Genomic DNA, 24,136 nt, shown 5'->3' on the forward strand with positions numbered 1-24,136 from the left:
TTGATTCTACAGTAACATTAGGAACAAATGAGTAATCAAACAAAGCTGCTCGTCTTTTTTTTTTTCTTTCACTGCTATGGATGCATTCATATGTTTTATCTATTCTTCATTCAAATATACAACAGTTCATTGAGAAACTCCAAAGACAAATGCAGCCTAACATGCACACTATCCACTTACCCAGCAATTTATTATGTAAGTTAAGTTAAAGCCAATGCATTCTAACAGCCATTTCCCAATCAGCCTAATCTTGGCTTTAAAGAATAAACCTCTAGTTTACCGCATAACTATTTTGTTTGTGGAGTGTTAGATTATTATTATGTTAATTAGCAAGTTGAGCTCTCTCTGTTGTGATTACAAGCTATTATAATTTAAAGGGACAAATGATTGGGTCTGTGATAGACACCGATTGTTGTGGCTGCAGTTTTTTTGGCCACTGATGGTAACCGAACAGACATCTGCTTCTTAATGGTGCTTTGACAATGGCGTTTGCTGCTGTGTGTGCTCATTTGCAAAGTCGGTAAAAGAAACAGTCAGGATGAAAACATGAAAGCACAAGACAGTGAGGGACAGTCACAAATGACACCATGCCAAGTACATTAACATGGCCATCTGGTGTCTAATTCTTTCTCCAGCTCCACTCACCCCTTGCCCCTATCATCGGGCTGGACTGGGCCCCTTTTAGGACAAGGTCATGTTTTTGGCTTATGTTATGAATCTGCCACCTGATCCCAAAGGTGCCTCTGGGGCCCTGGCAGACCGGCATGCTGGCAGGGTGGCAGTAGTTACTCTGTGGTTGTGGTAAATCGTCAGAAGCAAGACTGGACCATGTAATCTGGATCACACACGACACAAATTAACAAAGTAACACCTTTTGTTGTCCCTGGCCTTTGCATTGTTTTTCTTTTTGTTGCTGCCATATTCAGTTATAGTGACATGATATAACATAATTATATAACTACTATTTTTTGTGTGTGCATGGCAATCCTTGCAGTTTCTGTGCCAGAAAGATCAGATAGCTGGAGTACTAAAAGCCATTCAGTGGAAGTTTAAAGCAAAAGTGAAATGATATAGAAAAAGAGAGTATATAAAGTATATAAAGTATAAAATAATCAAGTGTCACTAAAAGTAAGTGTAAGAGTGTGTACAATTCAATCCAAACGTAACAAATACATGACCCATGAATCGTGTAGAGATCACTTGTTCACTCTTTCTGTGAACACGTGATCATAAAAGATAATAAAATAAAACTATTAATCACTCCACTGCTGGACATTCCTTTGTGATGAAGCCAATGATTGTTATTTGAGCGAACAGGAATACAGTATACTTAAATGTCTCCCCTGAACTGCTGTTCAACAGATCTGCTATATCTGCATTGCTGTCACATTGTTCTTTATTTGTCAAGCTGCCTGAGCATTTCTCTCTGTCCCTCCTCCTGTGGGTGGTGAGGTCAAAGGATGCTCTTCATACATTCATTCATAAGAGGCAGCTGGATGAAAGACTTCAGAAATATTAACTCAACTCGTCTTCTCTCAAGCATAGAGCCCTGGATGCTTTCCTCTTGTTTATTGTATGAGATTTAGAGTTTTGGTTTTTTTTTTAGATTTTTTGCTTCATTCAAACATTTGTGTGCATATACAGTAGGTCTCTTTTTTCCACATCAAGTTTATGTATGTGTAACGTGCACAGAGAACACTCTCGTCCATAAAAGATACATCTGCTAAAGATAAATTCTCTTTCGCAAAATAATATGGCGGAAACTCTCATGAGAAGTCAATAGAGAGGTTATGGATTACTTTTGTTGTTATCTTAAATTAATAAAAATACAAAATTCAAACAAACTTCTGGCTGAGTGTGCTCACATTCATGAGCTGAACTTGGACTAAATTCTTACTTGATTATTTGGAAGCAGCAGACACAAATTTCCTGACAGCAAGGTTGTTATCTTTAAGAAATCAACAGCCGTGGCCAAGTGAGGTCATTCCCTGCTCAGCTGCCAGAGTGACAGTTACAGCAAAGAGATGGAATCCTATTTAGAGTGATGACCGCTTGACAGGCCCTCAGCAACACCACACATGGCCCACAAATAATACACTGAAGACACAGATAAATTGTCTCATGTTTTGTAATGTTTCTTATTCATATTTTAATACTTTATCTGATTTTCTTCTGTCATTGGCGCTCTTTTTGGTCGTGTTTTCCGAGAACTTTGCTCTGAATGTTTAATATAAGAAGCCTCTTCATGTATCTTATTGTGTAACCATCACAGGTCATTTTTGGCAATTGATTATTAATTAAAAGTGGCGAATGCATATTTTACCAGTTCAGTTACACTTGTGAGAGTGTTTGTGTGTTCGTAGAGGATGGATAAGCCCTCCTCTGTTCTGTAGGTATGTCAGCAGAATCGGCACCAAGCATTCATCAGAGAGAATAAATGTATGTGGACAAGGTTTCCCCTCTCACAGTGCTAACCCAGTCTGAACAGAGACAAATTGTTCATATTCAAACTGCTCCCTAATGTCATTTTCTAAATTCATTATGACATGGTAGCTCAAAATGAAATGAAAGCCTACCTCTTTCATCATTATTGTGTTATCACCCACCCCCCATCCCCCCTTCTCCTCATTTCTCCTCCACATTGGTGTAAGTCGTTTCACCTCATTTCTTAAACAGTGATTCACCTTTTCCAATCCATCAATCCCCTTTTTTTTGGTTTTAATCCAGTCGACACATGCATACATCAAACAGATGCCGCAATGTTGTCATGAGCCTCCACTAAAACTGCGACAATTATTTACCATATGATAACACAAAAGAGACAGTCAACAAAACATCCTGTGCCCTCCAGAAATACTGCACCCCAGTTAAAATGTGCCAAAGAGGCTGAATAATAAAAAAGAAAAACAGCACCGACAAGTCGTGTTTTCTTGCTCCTGAGTGTTCAGTGCTCAGAATTAAATGGCTTCAATTCATGAGAGTGAATGAGAGTCATTTTACATTTTTACTGGGCCTGATACTTAAAAGGAGATGTATAATTTTAGTATTTGATGAAAAAAAAAGATATATAACCCATTGATCACACTGACTGCTGAAGTTTATGTGTGGACAAGATAAAGTCTATAGTCTATAATGTCTATAATGAGCCCCTATTTACATAACATCTGTCATAGAACGTATTGAGACAATGGAGACCGGAAGTTGGGGGCAGCTGACCTAGTTATGGTACAGACCGTGTATGTAGTCCTCTGGTTTGCCGAGTGCCAATTCAAGAAGTAAGAATATATTTAAAAAAAAATATATATATAGTCATTATAGTGACAAATCACTACATTGTAAGACATATTATAGCCAACTGTACCTGCAAGTCACTTAGTGGCACAGTGGATCCTAGAGTTTTGTACTGTACTTTATTTTTTATTAAGGCTGAATAATTATGTGCAGCCCAAGCATTTGCATGCTCCAAGTCAGAAAATACAGAATATTGTAATCAGTGGCAGTTGCTGGTCTTTGAAACAGGGGATGTTAATTTCAGGCCCAGTTATTTATACATAAATTCTTACATAAATTCTGCAAACAAACAACTACAACAAGGAAACGCGATCATTATGTAAGACTGAAATGCTCTAATAGTGTTTTTCATTTACAGTGTATATGTACAAATGAAAATGGGCTATATTGCCGAACAAATGACACAGGTCTGAGGCAGGACTGTCGTGTATTGAAAAGACGACAGACGACATTTTAGAGGAAGCTGAGCTTCGTCTGCCGTCTTAGAGCAATCGCCACTGATGGTAATGGAATGAAATGTGGAATTATACTCTTTAGACTGACAGACCGTCAGCAGAAAGAGTTCACAGCAGATAAAGAATGGGGAAAGTACGGTGGAAGTCATTGTCTACAGGTTAAACTCAAAGGGACAAACTACATTCATGTAAAAACATGTACAGATCATGACCCTGATGTTTTGCTGCATTTGCAGCTCATACGGCAGTTGGATGGAAGCTGTTTTTGAATCTGTTACTTCTTGTTTTAATGGTGCTGTACGGTCTGCATGAAGGTCACAGCTCAAACAGAGAATGACCGGGGTGAGATGTGTCCTTTGAGATTGTTAGTGGCTCTCCTGAGGCAGCGAGAACTGTGCAGATCCTCCAGAGTGGGTAGAGGGCACCTGATGATTTCCGCAGCCATTTTGATGAGCCTCTGGGGCTCCCTCTTGTTTGCCACAGTGCAGCTGGGATACAACACACAGCGAGTAGGCTCTCTATGGTGGAGCGGTAGAAGGACACTAGCAGTGATGTTGTTCTTCTTACTGAGGACCCTCAGGGAGTAGAGTCTCTACTGTGCCTTCTTTACGAGCACTGTCATGTTCAAGCCCCAGGTCAGGTCATCCTCAGTGTTGACTCCCAGGAAATGGAAGTCTGTGACCTTTTCCACACAGTCCCCGCCGATGATTATGGGTTGCGTGTCATTTCCTGGGTTACATTCATTCTACCTTAAACTAACCTTAACCTAATTCTAAGCCCAACCCTGAAGTCTTAACCAGCCAAAATGTCCTCCCTTCCTATGGTTTATATGTTTTCTGGTCCTCACGGAGATACACACACACATGCACACACACTATAAAAAAGGAGAACACATGATATTTATAGAACCCAGGATGTTCAAACTCATTAGAAGTGTTTCCTCATGAATAACATTGCATCAGGATGAATCACTAGGTTATAGATTTCTGTGTGTTTGCCGCCTGTGTGTGAGCTACCCCTCTGTGAGTGTGTGAGTGCGTGTGTGTGTTTCTAGGATAAACAGTAGTGAGAAGTGCCAGTAGTTGAAAAATGAGCACAACCTCTCCTCACTCTCCTCCCAGTGATTTAATCTCAGCCCTTTGCCATTTGTCGCCAAATCTGTCATCACAAAACAAATCTGTGGATAATCCAGTCCGCTCGTGTTTTGTTTGCATGACTCTGTGAAATAAACATAAATAACCAGGACAGGAGGTCAGAATATTTCCTGGGTAAGCAGTAATTCTTTTGACAAGTGAAAGGGCAGTAAAGCACCGTGCGTACACTCTTTGCTCTCGTTCTTCTTCTATTAATGAGAATTGCGTCACCACTACTTGAACTAAGGAATTCATCTACTTGCTTTGACTAAAATGAAGTTAATCTTCATGCGGAGAATTTCTGTGGCCACTACAGTGATCAAAAAGAAGGAAATATATACCAAAATGATGGGAATAAAATATAGCAGACTGTTATTTTTCAAATAGGGGCAAAACTTTAAACCTCCATTACAAATTGAATTCATGCAGTTTGGTCAGTGTATGGTCAGTTTGGTCAAACCTGATGTATTCATGCTCCTGTCGTCTGTCTAACTGTATGCTGTCACAATCTGAACACGTGCTGAACCTGGCTTTCTAGTAGTACTAGGTGCCATTGTATTTTCCTGAAATTATGTGTTTCTAAGCCTTGGTATTTCTGATCCTGGAACTGAAGGTTTATTTCTTGACTTCAGTTTCCATGTAAGAGCTCCATGTGCAGGGCTTAGGGCACAGACCTGATCCCCACTGATTGAAAAGCAGCTCAGGTCTGAAGGTGCAATCATATCAGAGTCTGTCTGAAGCCTATGGATTTTCTCTGGTGGTAGACTTACCCACGAAATATAGTTTCCACAGGTGACATCTCTCTGGCTGTCGTATTCACGTTTGCTGCATTGGCAAACCTCTGGCAGTGAGTTGCTCTCTTCATTGCCACGTGGGAGGGCGGCAACTGAAAAACAACAATGAAGTTTGTTCCTCGAGCATGTCTGCAGCCACTTCCCACACTGCACACTTCCATCACATCCCCCACTCAACCTTATTGTGCTGCTAAATTAGAATTCATGGCTTGCCAAGCCATCTATTCTACCTCCACTGCTTAATTGTCTAGAAAATTTAGGAGATTACTGGGCATGATTTACGTTCAAGTAATAATCTTTCAGAAGCCTGGCCGTGTATAGCATGGCATACACACAGACAGACTTGATGACATGGGAGCCAAACACAATGGAAAGCATTGGTTTCCTCAAATCCTAACCTTTCTCTTTCACAGTCTTGCAAAAGCTGGAGAGAGAGAGAGAGAGCGAGAGAGAGAGAGAGAAGAAAACAACCTCACAGACAAGATTTAAAATCACACATCATCAGATGACACGTTTGAATGCTGTTGGTCACCACGTGTTGTTGTTTTCTTTTGATGTTGTTTTTTCATGGAACCGCTGTCACACACACCCTCACGTGCAGTGATATTGACCATTGAGCTGTATGTGTGCAGATGTGCAGGTGTGTGCTAAAAACCACATACTCTCTCAAATGAGGCGGTGTGATTATAGCCTTATCTCCCCTCTTAGAATGTCGCCGTGCAGCCCCACATATCCTCCCCCCACTCAGCTCTCCACCACTCTTCCTTCCACTACTCCAACCAAGTCCTGCTAAATCCAATTTATGGTTTCGAATAAAGCCTAATTTTTTTCTGTCCTCTTGCCACTTCAAACAAAGTGGTTCCTTTTTTTCGTCATTGTTTTTCGAAACAGGCCCTCCTTTGCGCATCCCTCTCTCTTCCTCCACAGATCCACTCTTGCAGTGAAGCACTGTGGGTAGTGAAAGTCTGTGACATGTAGTAAAATGTCACAGTTAAATGAAATCATATAAGACTTTTACAGTTGACATTTTATGGTCATACATTTCTTCATAGTTTACTGTTGATTTGAGTATTTTAATCCCTTACTAATACAGACAAAAATATAATTTGGTTTAAGAAATATGATGATTTATATTTTTCACTGATTCTGACTTTTTTTGAAATTGCTGTCTGTTGCCGCCTGGCCCAGAGTTATTTATTAGATCTCCCCGTTTGATATATCTTGTTGTTCCAAGGTCCAGTTTGATGCCTAAAGACTAACAGGTCTCTAGAATGTAGGGCTCTTACACTTTGCAAGGATCTGCCTGAGAAAATAAGGTCTGCTTACTCTGACTCACACTTTAACCCTTAGAACACAGAGCATTTTGGCTCCTTTTTTCCATTACTATTTTTTTTTTTAAAACATACAGTATTACAGTAATAGACAATCTGATGAAAAAAACATGTAATTTTCACCAACTATATAAACATACCTGAGCAAAAAAGAAAAATTTGAATTGTCATTTCATTGTCACATTTCAAAATTCACTTGGCTTTTTTTTATGAACAAAAAGAAAAGAAAAACATATTTTTCTGCACAATTATTGCTGCTTTATATCACTACTAAAAATGTGATATAAAATGAATCATAACTTTGACCCAACAACACATAAGAAGAAAAAAATCAAATTTTTTAAAGCCTGAATATGTGAACTATAAACACATACCCTCAGGATGTCCATATACTGTAAGTCATAAGGAGTTGTTTATTATTGCCACGGCAATTTTCCAAGTGTGCACCTGCGGCACAGAGCCGTGCCGTGTGAGCACTAAGGATTAAAACACTCTTAAAAACCCATTTGAAGGAGAAAAAAAAAAGGTATTGCAATGCAAATGTCTGCTTTTATTTGAGAACACTTTGCTGCTGAGATTTGAAAAGGTGTTTCATAAAATAATCATGCATTTTTCATTGTTATGACAATGTATCTAATAAATGTACACATTTGTGTTGCAGAAAACAAACAATCAAACAGTTTTATTTGTAGTGTCTGTGGTTTCAGTGTCTCAGTTGCTGTAAATGTTTGATGCTCAGTGTGTGGTGTTGAGGGGGGGTCTGTGCCGCTCATTGAAAAATAAGGCAAATCTTCCCTAGAAAGGAATGCTGGAGATTAATCGTACATGGAAACTTGGTCAGAGTATAATGCTGATGTTAGAGAGAAATGTCTTTGCCTCTTAGATAATCATCATTATTTAAAGAAGGGACAGGCAGAAAGAGCAGAGGGGTGGTTTCTTAATTGTTCAGTTAATGTATTGCATAAAATGTGTTGCTCCAACACTCCTCTCTTCTATGGCTCCTGTTTTTAATTGAAAACCTGCCTCTGGGTTGATGCAGCTGTTACTGCATCACGAAGCATTTAGCAATAACGAGGGCTCTTCCACAGTCTAGTTGTTGATTGATGGGAATTATAACCATGAAAATAACAATGCAGTGTGGTAATGATGATGATACAAGTAATTATAAAAAATTCTAATGGGTCTTGGTGGTGGTAGTGATGATCGTGATGATGATGATGATAATGATGAAGACAAATGGTGAACAAGTATCAGACTTGCATATGTGAAGAAGCACTCCATACTGCTGCATGTACAGAATGTGTATTGTATATAAATGATTCCTATATGAAATGGCGTTGTGTCCATATGTTGCAGGGGATGATGTACCTGGAGGAGCGTCGGTTGGTCCACAGAGATCTAGCAGCACGAAACGTCCTGGTCAAATCCCCCAACCACATTAAGATCACCGACTTTGGCTTGGCTCGCCTGCTGGACGTGAATGAGAAGGAATATAACGCTGATGGAGGAAAGGTAAATATGTGTACTCCCCTGCCTCGCATGGTAGGTAATTGTATTTAAAAAAAAAATCCTGAAACTGGTTCCTTATCTGGATCACCTCCTCATCATTTATTTCTTGGGGCAAAATCCATCTCCAAATTCCATCCAAAACTGTCTCTGTATTTTTTGAATTATGTTGCTCACATACAGACAGATGCAGCCAGAACAGGTACAGTGTAAACCTGCAGCAGTTTAACCCTTAGAACACAGAGCATTTTGGCTGCTTTTTTCCATTACTATGATAAAATGTACACTCTATACAGAGGCTATAAGACAGAGGCTATTTTTTTTCATTTTCACCAATTATATAAACACACCTGAGCAAAAAGTACTCAAAATGTTTAAAATGGGATTGAATTTGTGAAATGTTTGTAAATATGTCACAGTTCAAAGCTCACTCGTTTTTATGCACTTTTAAAAGCCTGAATATGTGACTTTATAAGCACACACCCCAGGATGTCCATATAATGAGTTGTATATTATTCCCACGGCAATTTACCATGGGTGCACCCAAACCACTAAAGGTTAACCGACCCCACGGAATGAAGTATTTTGAATAATGGTGCACTCACACTGAATGCATAGCAGAATTTCACATCACGTTACTAACACAACTGTGATCGCTGGATCATATGTGTTGTCTTGTAATACTCGGGGTATTAAACACAACCCACAGCTACTTGTCTTGGCTAATGCCCAAGTTTAATATGTTAATAGTAAAATGTGCTCAACAGCTTGAATCAAGTGTCACACACATTTTCATAACTTACAACATACGTTTTCACTTTCTTCGTCCGGTTGCACATAGAGCAACCATGTTGTAAGATTTATAATCATGACCAAATTTAGGGTGTTTCGCGTCACCAGATGTCACACTTTGTGTCACCTGCCACAACTGATACGACATTCGTCTGTTACCATCTTTGCACTAATTTTACCTGTAATCTCCATTCATCATCTAACACTTTATCCTCCATGTGGGGGGGCCCTGGTGCCAATCCCAGCCGACGTAGGGCGAAAGGCAGGTTGCACTCTGGACAGGTCACTGAGTGAAAAATTTGTATTATGAGAAGGTTTTGAGATATTTGATTATATGTAATATCATGTTACTACCAAATAAACAGGAGTAGATTAATAGTTAAAGGATTAGTGTGAGATTTTGGAAAATTAAATGTTCAGGTTCTACAAGAAGAGCAAGATGAGCGGTTTTATAAAAACGACAGTTTATGTTGCTATAAGCTGCATTTAATCCATTTCTTCTTTAGGATCCATGACCTCTGTTATTTCCAGTTCTGAACACTTAATTCATTTTAGAGTTGGCATGATTGCTTAAAAATGTCAAGGGGCAGATGGATGCAAATAATAAATTATTTAATTTGCCTTCAAATGAAAAAAAAATGAACTGCCTGGAAGTACATAAGCAGATCCAGGTTAGTCGCTTTCAGCCAGGGGCTGTTGCCGCATATTGATTGAAGAGATTGCATTTCTATTGATCTCAATGCCATAAACTATTTACCTTTTACATTTGAAAATGCAATTTTCTTCAATATTTAAAAATAGTATTGGCATAATGTTTTACTCGACCTGTCTGTATTGCTTCTTGCCCGATGTCAGCACAGACTGGCTCTCGCGCTCCCTGCATCCCACTAAAAGGATAAGTGGTCTAAATAATGGATGGTGGGTGGAAAATGTTGTAATGGGACTAAAATTTATCTTTCTTTCTTAAAGGTCTGAATGGATGAAGTTACAGGGATCTTAGTGGCAATTATATTTCCCCACAGTTGTCATATTTCTGGTATTATTAAACCACTTATATGGATGTGTTGGTATAGTTACACGGTATTGCACTAATACTGTATGTTCTATTTGATCATTTGAGCCAGCAGCAACTGCTTTACAGTCTGCTGTGGATGATATTTGGTTTTTGGCTCCGCACTGATACACAATAATATTGATATACTTCTTTGGACTTTACCGTTAACACTCAGCAACAGACAACAATGACAAACAAAACACATTAGAATTTGTTAGGGTTTTATATCCAGACAGAGGAACAAATGACAGTTTTATTGGAGTAAGTGAGAAACTATTCCGCTCTATTGGACCATTTTGTTATTTCGTGGAACAAAAATCACAAAACCTTGTGATCAATGTAACAAATACTTCCTCTGGGCTCACTTTAAGTGGACTTCTGGCCTCTTCTAATTTTTGTTCATCTCTTTCTAGTTTGATTGTTGATTTCAAGCCATATCTTCTCAAGGAAATAATTGAATCTGTACAAACAGCAGACAGACTCTAACCTTCCACACACCCCCTCTTGACCTCCATAACTGTAATCAATAGAACTGTGCTCAGGTTTAATTATTGTCACCAAACTACCCTCCATCTGCCCCAGACTTATCCTAATAAACTTTCTTTCAGTAAACCTGATTTTTCTTTCATTTTTCTCCTTAATGTGAATTGTGTAGTCATTTCTGCCAAAGCATCTCGTCTCAACCAAGCACTTATGTCATCATCTACCAAATTGTATTTACAGTGACAAAAAAGACACTGACTATTGTTAACAGCTTTTAAAGGTGGATATTGCATATTTATAATAACACAGTCCTATGCTTGTTTTTGTCAGATGCCCATCAAGTGGATGGCCTTGGAGTGTATCCATTACAGGAAGTTTACTCACCAAAGTGATGTTTGGAGTTATGGTAAGCTTTCAAATTCACTTGTAAGAACTCAGATGAAGTGGATAAATCATTAGGTTTTTACTGTGCTATTTATTTTTTTTATAAAGGAGACTGGGCGGTGATGGGATGTATCTTTAAGCTATTTTCCATTTAGAATCATGTTCTTGTTTCTAAAACCTGTGTCTGGCACTTTCAGTGCATGTCTTCCAAACAAATAACTATAAAAGTATGTTCTGTGCAGAAGCAACCACTCAAAGCTCTATTGTGAAACCTCTATCCCCCCGAAGTCCATTCCCCCATCCCACCACTCTCTCTCTCTCTCTCTCTCTCTCTCTCTCCCTCTCCCTCTCTCTCCCTCCCTCCCTCATTGTAACATTTAAACATGTCTTCACCTTAAAATGTAATTTTAAAAAGTGTTGCATGTGTGTTCCTTATGTACTTTGGTAGGTTATCTGTTTTTTAACATGGTGTTACTTCCAGTCCAGACTACATCCAAGACATTTAATTGGAGCTGCATGGTAAAGGACAGTTGCAGGCAAATATAATGTTTATATTTAAACAGCTTAAAAAGATCCTGATTGGCCAGGAGAACTAGAATTCCAAACCATCTATATTCTTACTGCATTAACTACATTTCAGTTCTTTCATCAAGCAAAGTTCATATAGACAAACTAGTGGAATCCTGGATGACCAACATGTTCTCCAGAGTAATGAGAATAAGATAAGAGAGCCTGATCACCAGACCTGCAAATTGCACTATAGATTGTTATGTTTCTTTCTGATTTGAAATTGGGTAAACACTCTGTGTCACTAGAATTATCCTCACTGCATTAGGTCTGGAACTAAGTCATTTTCTCAACTTTAGAAATTTGTCACCAGTGTGAGTCAATACTGATGCTACTGGTGTTATCTCCCCTATACTAGAACTAATTCTTTGATTTCTGAAGCCTAACATGGACGTTCACAAACTGCTCTCGGCTGAAGTGTCAAATTCAAAGTGCAACTATGTATTCAATATTTCCTCATCACCTCCAGTATTTACAACTGCACTTAAATGAATATTTCACCAATTTGCATTTAACTTTTTATTACCGGAATAGGGGTAGCATTTTTGCAAAAACTGTACTTCCCAACCGAGAAATAACTTAATTCTTTTTTTTGTTACATGCCCACCAGTGACACTAATGTATTCCTTTAAGTTCTGATGCTTTTCAGTTCTGATACAGTTCTAGCACTACTTTACTCGACTCGATTTGGATAACAAGCACATCATTTTCCATTATTTCATAGTACCTCCTCAATGTGGGCGGGTTCATCAACACAGCAAAGTCTGCACCTTGTCGACGGACTACATTGCATTTTTGTGGACAGAACCCACGTATGCTCGCTTTGCTCGCTAGATTAATTTAGTAAATTCATTTTCAAGTCACATCATATGTAGTTACTTTTCTTACCTTTCTCTGATTATCAGTTTGTTTTTCCTTCCCTCATCTCTCTTTGAAGTGTCATTCACTTTATCGAATTGAATTGGTCATCCTGATTCACCTCTGGTGCCATTAAGGCTACAAAAGCTATGCTAGTTAAAATACAAATGCAGCAGCAATTATCAATGATTAATGGAAATAAGTCCAGGTTTGGATCGGATTACATCTGGTTCCGGATCCAGATCACGGTCTGTCTGAGTGCTGAGCTACAACTTCAACTCCTGTAATGTTGAGACATTGCAGGCATCAGCACATCAGCAAGCTTTAAATCAAAAGACTATTATGCTCAGTCTAATGCAGCTTTCATGGATATATTGTATTTCAAAGAACAATTTCCCGTTGAGGTCTTTCAATGACTTGAAATGTTTCAGAAATTGACAAAATTGGTTATATCAAGAGAACAATGTGTGTATCAGTGTGGTTTAGTGCATCCATGTCCCTTGGGGTCATCTATCACTGGTAGCTATTATACCTCCATCTCATTGTATGCATTTACTCTGCTTTCCATTCAGTAGCTCATTAACACTAACAAGATGAAGGCTGATGAGTGCTAAAAGTTCAGACTCACTGATGACTTTCAAGACTGTGATGAGTTCCTCTCCTGTCCTCTACTAAGTCATGTCCCTTATGTCTCCTCTTTACACTTTGTCTTGTTATTACTTTCTTCATCTTTGATCTTCGCCCCGGGCCTCTGATCTCCTGGTTTCACATTTGTGTTTCATCTTTTTTTCTCATGTTTATTCTTTTCTTACTTGAACTTATCTTTATGCATTATTCTTCCTTGTCTTTCCGTTTTTACTAATTTCTTCTCTGCATTTGACTCTCACACTTTACCCTTCTTAACCCTTTAACGCCGAGCTTATCGAAGACGTCAAGTTTCCACAAGCATACTTTGCATTATCGTAATTATGCAACGGTTTGTGCTATAAGAAAAATTCCAACGGTTTCTGAAAAGCTGAGAAGTCAACATGTGGTTATTATGGTAATTTCACTCGCCCTGTTGCAGGAAGCCGTCAGATCAGTGTTTTTGTCACCATAGAGGAGAGAGTTGGAAAAACGCTTGTACATAGTTTCCATTATTTTAAATATGTTATACTGTTCAAAATTTAACACCCAAAATCTTTTTTCTTCATTTTAAATAGTTAATACACTGTTTTAACATGCATTCAATTGTAAATAGCTAGCAGATATTGAAATGCTGTAAAAATAGGCAAAAACACACCTTTTTATGGTTAAAATAATCACAAAAAAAGTTCAGACGAACATTTTAAGGCTTAGGTGTTAAAAGGTTAACTCTCTTTTACACTTATTTCTCCCATTTAAATTTTTTTCTGCACTCTGATTCTCTTTTACTTGTTTATTTCCACCTTGTCATGCTCAAAATTGTTTTCACACAATAAACTGCATTTTCAATATTGCTTCATAAGGGTTACTTCTTTTCATGTATGATGTGCATATAAACTAGAATCTGTGATTCCCAAAAAGGACTGTGAAGTGGGACCCACAGTTGAGCAGAGGGAGATTTCTGTGGTCCAAGCATTTAAGTTAAGATATATCTATATATGTTTTAAATAGCATGCATAAAATGAAGGACAACACTGGGAAATTATGTATCTACCAATTCAAAATGATATCAGGTGTTAGAGATGTGGTTGTGAATTAGTTATGCACAAATGTGCTCTTGCCATGATTTATATTGTGATTTGGGTCAAGACAGTTTGAGAATTCTGGCTCAAATAAAACCATGTAACTATTGCTGAAAAATGTACAGGTTTGTTGTAGGGATACACAACAAGACATGGTTGTGTATCTCTTCTGTTTTTCATTCCTGCATCCCTCTTTTTTTTCTTTTTAGGAGTAACCATCTGGGAGCTGATGACCTTTGGCGGGAAGCCATATGATGGGATTTCCACCAGAGAGATCCCAGACCTGCTAGAGAAAGGAGAACGTCTTCCGCAGCCGCCAATCTGCACCATCGATGTCTACATGGTCATGGTGAAATGTAAGTAGAACCACTTGAGGTGGCTTAATGATACATCCGTCTTTTATCCATGCCACTAGTCCTTTGAGGGAGCTGAAACCAACACCATCTGATATTAGTTGAATGACAGGGTGCACTGTGAACAGGTTTGTGATTTAACAAATTAGTTTGGCAGCGGTGCAATCAATAACCTGAAAATGTGCCATTGTTAAACCTTAATTTTTCTGATAGTCACAATTTCCAGCTTTTGAGGTCACAGTACACAGGAGACAAATCGTTTTGTTTTTTTTAACTTGATGAGAAGACCATATTATGGTTTTTAGTTCAAGCAGACAAAATAATTGTGCTTTTACTGAGTCATATTCTAAATGCCACCACTGATTTATGAAATAAAAATGGTCCAAGTGATGTCAAAGATTAATGTCTGAAATGTCTATTTTGTGAGTGAGAAACCATTCAGATATAATGAAGTTTAGGAGGATTAGTGGTTAACGATAATTAGGAAGTCATTTCTCTGGCTGACTGTGAGTGTGAGGCCCACTGCCAATGTGTTAGCCTTATAACTCAGTCACTACTGTCACACTGTCAGACACTGGGGTCATTGGTGATGTAATTGTAACTGCTGGCTTCTGAAGAGATGCCAGCAGCACAAGGCCTTGTCCTCTACTCTCCAAGCTGAAGCCTCTGGCCCTCACTGTCACCTTGACTCTTACTGACACACAAAACCTGTGCCAACCTGGCAAATACACACACAGCAGGGATAGGTCATTCTTACAAGTCTAAAACCTCCCTTTCTACAACAATACAGCTCTTCCTCTCAAACACACAGTCTGCACATTATACAGTACTACAATTCTGTATTTTCAATGCACTTTTGGATTTGTTGGCAAGACACTATAAGCACCAAGATAAAAGATCCCTTTTACATATGAAATTTCCTGTATCTGTATGTGTATGGTGTGTAAAGCCACATTCTCTCTTTGGACCCCTTTGCCTTATTTCCCTGGACACCTCAACAGGCTCTACTCAGGGCCAGATCACATGATTGCTTTGGCACTGCAACGATGTGCTCACAGAGAAATTGGCAGAAGAGCACATTACTCCATATGGCATCTCAAGTGATGAAACAGTGTTTATCTTTAGAGTGGAAAAAGTGATTAAAATAAAGAGAATGTCATATAAAAATCAGTAATTGTTCGTTATGGAACAAATGGCAATATTTCATACCATTAAAAAATGAGTTATATTGAGAATCTTCTGAGACTTTAAGAAACAGGAAGCATATTTGCTATATCTATCATAGTGTAATTTTTCATGCTTCGCTGATTTAATGTTTGACTTACATGTAGGTTGAACTTCCAGTCACTGATCTAACGACTAAGACAGATGTGCTGTGGAGGTAGCCTTCTGGATGTCTCATGTTTAGTGACACTCTCAAATGTCATTCACATTTGTGCATTTGCAAAAAAAAAAAAGGTACCTTTTTAGGTCTCAAGGATTTGGATGAAAGTAAAATAGCACACATATGAGCTTGGGACTTTAATGAGGAACCTTGCTTTCTGTTAAAAACACATATTGACATAAAACTATATGATTTTACGGCATTATTAATAATAATATAATTAATTAATATGGTCATCATTTAAGTCGAATAAGAACATATTTAGTATCCACAGGTTTAAATATCAATAGCTGTATTTGGAGCCTCGTACTGATCAAACATTATCCTTCACATTTTTCCAGGCTGGATGATTGATGCAGACAGCCGGCCTAAATTCAAGGAGCTGGCTGCGGAGTTCACTCGAATGGCGCGTGATCCCCAGAGATACCTTGTCATCCAGGTATGTAATCCTTGTTGATTTACCCAACAGTATACTAAAGTTAAATGTCCTGCAGTGTTAACCAAATGTTACAACTTCTAAAAGTGTCTCTTGTTGTTTTGGCCAGTTTATAGAGGGTGTAGCATGGTAGGGGGTGACATTAAAATTCAAAACAAATTACATTTTACTTTGCATATTGCTTTTTGGCGAAATACATCGACATTTAGTTATTTGTGTTTTTACCTTAAAATGTTTTGGTTTTATTGCTGGCCTTAGTCAGAAGTATAAAGCAATGCTTTTGTTGTTAAGGTAACAATGAGGCAGCCTGTGTTTAAAGCCTTTAAATAAAAAAAGAAAAGCATGAGAAGATATTTTACCAGTTAAGATGTAAAAGCTGAAAATGTCACAAAAATACTAATCCATTCATTACATACATTATTGTTATTTACTCCAAAGATTAACTTGTCTAGTAATGTCAGCCTTAACATACATTTTTTGTTATCTTGTTTTTCCAATGAAACATTAACTGATTATGATTTTTGAGAGGTGCCAAACACATTTGAAAATTTTTTTTTGTCCATTTCTTTGTTTCATGACAACAAACCACTACACACACACACACACACACACACACAAACACAATGTACAACTTTTCTCAGGGTGATGACCGCATGAAGCTGCCCAGCCCCAACGACAGCAAGTTCTTTCAAAGCCTCCTGGATGAGGAGGAGCTGGAGGATCTGATGGATGTTGACGAGTACCTGGTGCCCCACTCCTTCAACATTCCACCACTGGCATACACGTCCCGCCCATGCATGGACTCCAACAAGGTATCTGTTATACGTTGAGAAGTGTTATGGCTCCTACAGAGTGGAGCTGGACACACTGCAGTTCCTTAACTGGTTGAATCATCACTTATGTGTGATAGTAGTGCAATCACACACATAAGCAGCAGTGTTAATCCATGCAGCCTTCTGCTTTCTGTCAAACAAAGCTGCTACTCCTGTGATGAACAGCCACGTGGCAAGAAGAAAGATGGCAAAATGCTGGATGTCCCCTCCATTGTTACCTTTTGTTTGCTGCGTCACATTCTTCTTCTTTGTGTAATTTATTTGCAAACATGCACACTGTATTACACTGGTATGAAGTCATGCTAATTACGACACAGCTTTGACCATCTGGCCCACACACACCCCTTAAAGGAAACACAAGCCAGATCAAGGTGTATGGTTCCAAACTGCACTGTGACGACCTGCACTGCACTGTACTGCTTTATAGTACATATTTGATCTGGATACTCAGCTTCTGCTTGTGGAAGTTTTGATGTCATAAATCATATTATGTGACCTTCACAATTCAGATAATTTAGTTTAGTTTCTGTACAGATGTGGGAATGAGTTTCCTCAGTGTGCAGGCTGCTGCAGGACTGTCCAGTTCAAGCACAAAAAGACTGAGATCTCAAAACGAAAGCCAAACAGCCATCTCCGTTTCACTTTCATCTTCGTCCTGCTGTCTTCTTCTCTGTCTGATGTCCTCCTTCTCTCTCCATTGTGAAAGCCAGACTCCTTCAGTTGCTCAAATCTTCATCGTCTTCCTTTCGATTTGAAGCCATCACAAAAACCAGTCACAGAGCCAAACAACTCAGCCATTTTGTATTCTAGTATCCCCCTTTGTTGGTGTCAGAGTAAAAACACCTGCTGAATGCCAATTACACAAACAACTGTTCCAGGTCTGTTCGGTGCATTTCAGAAGCGTGAAAGATTATTTTGACCACATATAAAAAGTTAACTTATCTACTATTTGTGTGCTTTCATATTACATTGGCTGCATAATTATTAACTTTGTGTGGTTTCATTCACTTTTCACTTGCATAGTTAACAGTAATACAGAGTAACACCTTTTTTTTTTCTAAACCCACAAATTGAAAAGAAGAATAAAAATTGTCATAGCTACTGTCCATTCCATGCCCAATGGCATTTTGAGAGTTGTATTTGATAATGAAAAGTATTTCATTCAGTGGCGGCCTCAAGTGTAAGCATGGTAACACACTCCTTGTTCTCCTTCAGCTGCAATGTTTGACTTTAACTCAGAGGATTAATTAAGTCCACAATGGTCTTCATGGTAAGTGTTTAAGAAAACAATAGGCTAGTCACCCTGGTGGCACACTTTTACCACTTCACATATTATTTAAAGAGAAACTAAACCCCTAAACCACTTTTTTCAGTTTAAAACTAGTGTATACAGCTATCCAGTAATATTATTCAGTGATCCAGGTCCAACTCTTGGTAGTTTTGTGTAAAGTATTTGAATTATGTATTTTGTGTTAAAAATGAGTGCATGTACTGCCTCTGGCTAAACACCTCCAATTACATTTGAATTTTCGTATTAGCTGGCTCTTCCCGGGCTTTCGTCACCAACCGTCCTCCTCTTGCCACACCCCCAGTGGGGGCACGAGCAGGAGAGGATATAGGAAAATAAAACCCCTGGTTTACTTTTCAGAATAAAAGATCCCGTGATGACACCACATCGTACTTCACTTTACTATATCACAGAACGAGTCTTCACGAGCTCGACATGCTCCTGTTTATATGGTCAGTAGAAATACTGCTGCGTTTGTTGTGTTTACAACATTTACAGTGGATTTCCGTGTGAGAAGAACCCCAAAAAAACCTAGTCTCGTGACTCCAGCTGTCCAGCTGTGTGGAAGCGGGCGGACGTGAAACGGCAGCAGTGAAGTGAGCTGTGCGCACCAGAGCGCAGCACATCCATTCTGCACAGCAACAGTGAATACTATTTACTGATTGGCTGATAGGTTGCTAATTCAAGATAGCTGTGTGAATGAATGAACTACGCTAAGCAATCTGCCTTCGCACCATCGATTCATAGATTACAAATTTATGTGTGGTGACTTTTATCACTTATCAGCGTGAGAAATGTCATGTGTGAGTGTGTGAACTTATTGAAATGCGTGTGTCTCATGCTGAATGCAGCTTTAAACTGTCACTGGAAATACCAGAGCTAGCTGCCGTTGCCTCGATTTGCGCTTGCTGTCACTCGATCATCAAGCCTCCTGCGGTGCTCACTCACGGATACTCCCTGCCCACTTTTTGGAGATTTTCAAAATCAGGCATTGGGCAGAGTTAGCCTCAGACCAGGGGTTTAGTTACTCTGTAAAGATCATGATTTTTCTTTGTGTTTAGGTTGGTGCTGGAATTTTTATCAACTGATGTTGATAAATTAGTACTCAAACAGTACATGCAAGTACCCAAACTTTGCTTTAAAGATGCTTTTTGCTGCTCCTTTGTGCTGATATCTTTTTGAATTTTGAAGAATGACAAAAAAAAAAAGTCAATTTTAAATAAAAGGCTTCTTCTGGCTAAATCGTGGCACATGCCTACATGATGACAAATAATTGGGTTCCCAGTTCAATAAAAGAGTACAAAAACACAGTTTAGAAGTGGGATATGACCCTGAGTCTTAATACACATACCAGAAATAAAGGGAGGTTTGTCCCTTTTGACTTTCTTGTCCTTGTGTCTAAGGAGAAAATGTGTGTAACAGGAAAATAACAGGTTTTTTTGTCATGGTAGGAAGATCACAGGCTTATCAGACTCCATGGACATGAAAGAGAAAACAAAGCATTTGCTGGAAGGAGGAACAAAGATAAATTAGAATAAAGCTCACAGTGAGGTTCTAAAAAGCACTGTTTTGCTATGAGCATAGACACAAATGTACACAGCAGGGCAGGGCTGATATGGCTTCAGACTTTGCTGCATGGAGCCGTTTAATTAAAAACATTTTAATTAAATTGTCCTTGGCAGTCACGCAGCCATATCATTGTTTGGCACTGCTGTTTGTCTCCCCTGCCTGTCACTTTGAAATATTACAGATGACACGGAAAACTACAAAGGATTCCACGTTTTATTATTCAAAATATTTTAGTATGATACTTTTGTTTTTTATTTTGTACTTTACATTATACTTTATAGATTATAAAAGCTGGACAATCCACTTCTAACTTAGAGAAGATGCTGCTCCTCACATCGCTTCAGTTATGCCCTGACTAACCCCTCTCCCTACTCTTCGTTTACCTAGAACCAATTTAGCTACCAGGACCCCAGTTTCAGCATGGAGGACATGCTGGCCACCCTCCCCAGAGTGGTCTCTGTTCCACCCGTATCTGGAAGTTGCCTCCCTCCACAGGACCTGGCCTCAGGGGGACAACTTGGTGGTGGATTTGTTCGTGGCAACCAAGACGACCCTCGCTGCAATGGCACCCTGAGGAAGCAGGCCTCCCCAAGGTCAAGCACCCTTGGGACATGTTCAGCTCTCACTGCAGGTCAAGGTAAAGCATAGTGTGAACTGAAAACTGTGGAAACTCAGAGCAGTAATAGTATTTTTCAAGCCATCGAGGTTTTGGAGAACAGTGAAGAAGCGCCGTTATGTGTTATGTTGAAGAAGAAGGAGAACAGGAAACACAAAGACAGGGGTGAACTCAACTTGACATGACCTCCACTTCTGAAGATCTGGAATAAGTGGCTTCTGAGTGGCAAGGAATGAACACAATCAATTCCGCTTGGAGCCAACCGTGAAAATAGCTCTGTGCAATAACATGATCTCCTAACAACTGGTCTTACAACTACTAACGGCTCTAAGTTTATAATGAATAATATTAAATAAATCTAAAGACTGACCAATTATGAATTTCCCTCACATTTAAGTAATCTTCGTGGGTCTGTGTGCCGAGAGATGAATGTTTAATGTTATCAACTCTGTGTACTCTTTGCCTGTATGGAAAAACTATATCCTGAGTAACCTAATGGTGTTATTTAACATCAACATCTGACAGTTACTGTACAGTGTGTAATATGACAATAGAGAAATGAGATAGAGAAGTTATTTTTAAAGTGACGCAAAACAGTTCTATGGTTCTAACTTGACAGTGAACTGTCTTTATTTATTTATCTTATATTAGTTTTATGATATTACTGTTTTTTTGTTTTTGTTTTAAAATCCTTGTATTGTCCCTTTTACTACATCAAAACCCAATTCCACACTATTAGGAATACATTTAAAAAAAAATTGGTTTATGGTTATTTGTGTAAGCATCCTGCTTCACTGCTTGACTGATCATATCTGCCGTTTTCCCATTGGATTTGTGCTGTGATGATGGATCACTCAGCAGTTTAGTTGAGGATTTGGGGAATTAGGACCAAAAGTCTAAGCTTATATCTTTCCACAAGAGAGAGGCAACAGTAGCGACTTTGAGTTCTCTTTAGACCAGATGTTGCACTTATTCACCTGTGGGCACACACAAACGCAGAAGCACAAACTTATTATACACATTGGTCTATATTTCTTCTACTCAGCAGCAGATTTTGTTTTTACCTCCTTCCACATTTATTTGTCTGGAAAATTTGAGAAAATATCCCTAGAGCACACGCCAGTGCCAGATCTGCTCCAAAATTGGCTGGGTTCTTCCTTAGATCATGCCCCACTCCTCTGCAAGAATTCATAAAATATTGGTTTGTAATTTGAAAGTAAATGTGCTCACAAACAAGAAGGCAAATAGTACAAAAAACATAATCTCCTCTGTTGAAGTTATGATCATGCATTACACATTAAATACGACCATGTGTGAACAGTGATGGCTCTGTTTATACAGAGGTATTCACCAGTCTATTGCCAGAAGAAAATAAAATGCATTTCTAGTTTCCTTCCAAAACTAAAAGAGTCCTTTATCGATGTAGTCAGCATTTTAAAGAGATGTTTTTGAAAATGCAAAAGTGTATCCTGCATTAAAATGATGGCACAGATTTACTTGTCTCCAGGATAGTTTTTCATGTGCCATAATTTAAACCTATTTATTTTAAACCTGCTTCATTTCTCTGTTTTACCTGCCAAGGTGGAGGGGACGACAGTAGTGGACAGCGATACAGTGCCGATCCAACTGGTCTTTTAGCAGAACGGACAAAAGTGGACAAGGACCAGGAGGGCTTAATAGCTGCCATGAGAGACAAGAACAACTCAGGTTACATTAAATTGACAGTTCTGAAAACCATTAAATGTGCCCATAAAGTTAATGGATACGTGGAGGGTCCAAGAACTCTGATATCTGTAATGCAACCAAGCTTCATTTTAATGCACATGTTTTATATATCGATTAGTGTTGCAGTATGATGTTTTAATCGAGTTTAAAAAAAAAAAAAGAAATACTAATACTATCATCTTTTTGTTTCTAGACTACATCAACCCTGTAGAGGAAAACCCGTTTGTCACACGTCGGCGGAATGGCGATGCCCATGCAGTGATTGATGGAGCAGGTTGCCACACCCTGCACATGACCGGAGCAACCGCGGCTCCCAAGATCCAGTCCACCCACAGGGACGATGAGTATGTCAATGAACCGCTCTACCTGAATTCTCTCCTTAACCCTGGGGACAAAAATGGATTGGCTGGTACAGTCTCCATCTCTGGCCCCGGGTCCACTGCCGCGCAGACAGTATCGCAGACAGTCAACCCATCAACATCGAGCCACACCGTCTCATCCACTGGATATGGGCTACCTCCCGGCCACCTCCCCCATCCCTCTTATCCGTCACACACCCTGCATCCAGGGCATTCGGGACATGCTCTGCACTCGGGCGTCACCAGCAACACCATCATGTATGATAAGAAAGGCAAAAAAGCCACGTTTGACAATCCTGAATACTGGCAGCACAGTCTCCCCCCAAAGTCCACGCTGCACAACCCTGAGTATCTGCAGGACTGCAGCACACGCTTCTTCTACCGACAGAATGGACGCATTCGCCCCGCTGTGGCTGAAAACCAGGAATATTTGTCTGAGGCTGCTATGAAAGCCGGCAATGTTTTGCCACCCCCGCCATACAGACAGAGGAACACTGTAGTGTAGTGACCCACCTGTCGTACAACTGAGGGGTGACTAGAGTGTTGAGATAATTGGAACATGAACAGTCATTAGGTTTCCTTGCTTCACTTGTCTGCCTGGGCTTTTCTCACACCGTCCCTGAGCCCTTTCTCTCCGTTGTATCTGATTGCAAGTCTTTTATTGTCACTCGGTGGTTCTGCCTTTACAACCCCACAATAGTCATTGACAGCCTCACTTTACTCCGACTAAGTTTTTTAGCTTCACACTTGATCCCCAGGTAGACACATCACGTCAATGTGGGTTCAGTCTCGTCGTGTCATGGCATTTTTAATACTTGTGTACTTGAGTACAGGAACAACACAATCAAAAAAATAAAAAATAAAAATAGATGCTTAAGAAAAGAAAAAGAAACAAGCGAATGTGAGCCCAAAGAGAATGTTATTGCCATGACCTTTCATGAATTATAAATGCTTTTCTATTCACACCAATAAATTACTATTCACCATTTCACCATGTTCTTTTAATCTAATTTTCCACAAGGCTAGATTACATATTGCAGTATGTACACACTGCTGTTGCTTGTGTGCAAACTGTCAAATGACACACACGCTTTATGTTGTGATCAACCCGCAAACTTTCAGTCATACAGAGGAGCCCAGATGTGGCTTGAACATGCCTGTTCATGTGTTGTTGTTGTTTTTTTACCTCGAAATTCATTTACCTGCACCAGTGACGGAA

The 24,136-nt window shown here is 39.2% G+C and overlaps 1 protein-coding gene across 1 annotated transcript in view; it reads left to right on the plus strand.

Annotated features, from left to right (window-relative positions):
• LOC122764218 (receptor tyrosine-protein kinase erbB-4-like) overlaps positions 1 to 23,908 on the plus strand; it is a 232,370-nt gene extending 208,462 nt beyond the window's left edge. The window contains exons 21-28 of the mRNA XM_044018520.1: positions 8,361 to 8,516; positions 11,170 to 11,245; positions 14,564 to 14,710; positions 16,433 to 16,530; positions 17,169 to 17,339; positions 20,605 to 20,854; positions 22,415 to 22,540; positions 22,752 to 23,908. Of these exons, the coding sequence (XP_043874455.1) occupies positions 8,361 to 8,516; positions 11,170 to 11,245; positions 14,564 to 14,710; positions 16,433 to 16,530; positions 17,169 to 17,339; positions 20,605 to 20,854; positions 22,415 to 22,540; positions 22,752 to 23,422 (1,695 nt within the window). The 3' untranslated portion in view covers positions 23,423 to 23,908. The remainder of the gene's footprint in view (positions 1 to 8,360; positions 8,517 to 11,169; positions 11,246 to 14,563; positions 14,711 to 16,432; positions 16,531 to 17,168; positions 17,340 to 20,604; positions 20,855 to 22,414; positions 22,541 to 22,751) is intronic.
• The last annotated feature ends 228 nt before the right edge of the window (positions 23,909 to 24,136 follow it).

The sequence above is a fragment of the Solea senegalensis genome, linkage group LG2 (assembly GCF_019176455.1).
Source record: "Solea senegalensis isolate Sse05_10M linkage group LG2, IFAPA_SoseM_1, whole genome shotgun sequence".
In the NCBI taxonomy this organism is placed as follows: domain Eukaryota; kingdom Metazoa; phylum Chordata; class Actinopteri; order Pleuronectiformes; family Soleidae; genus Solea; species Solea senegalensis.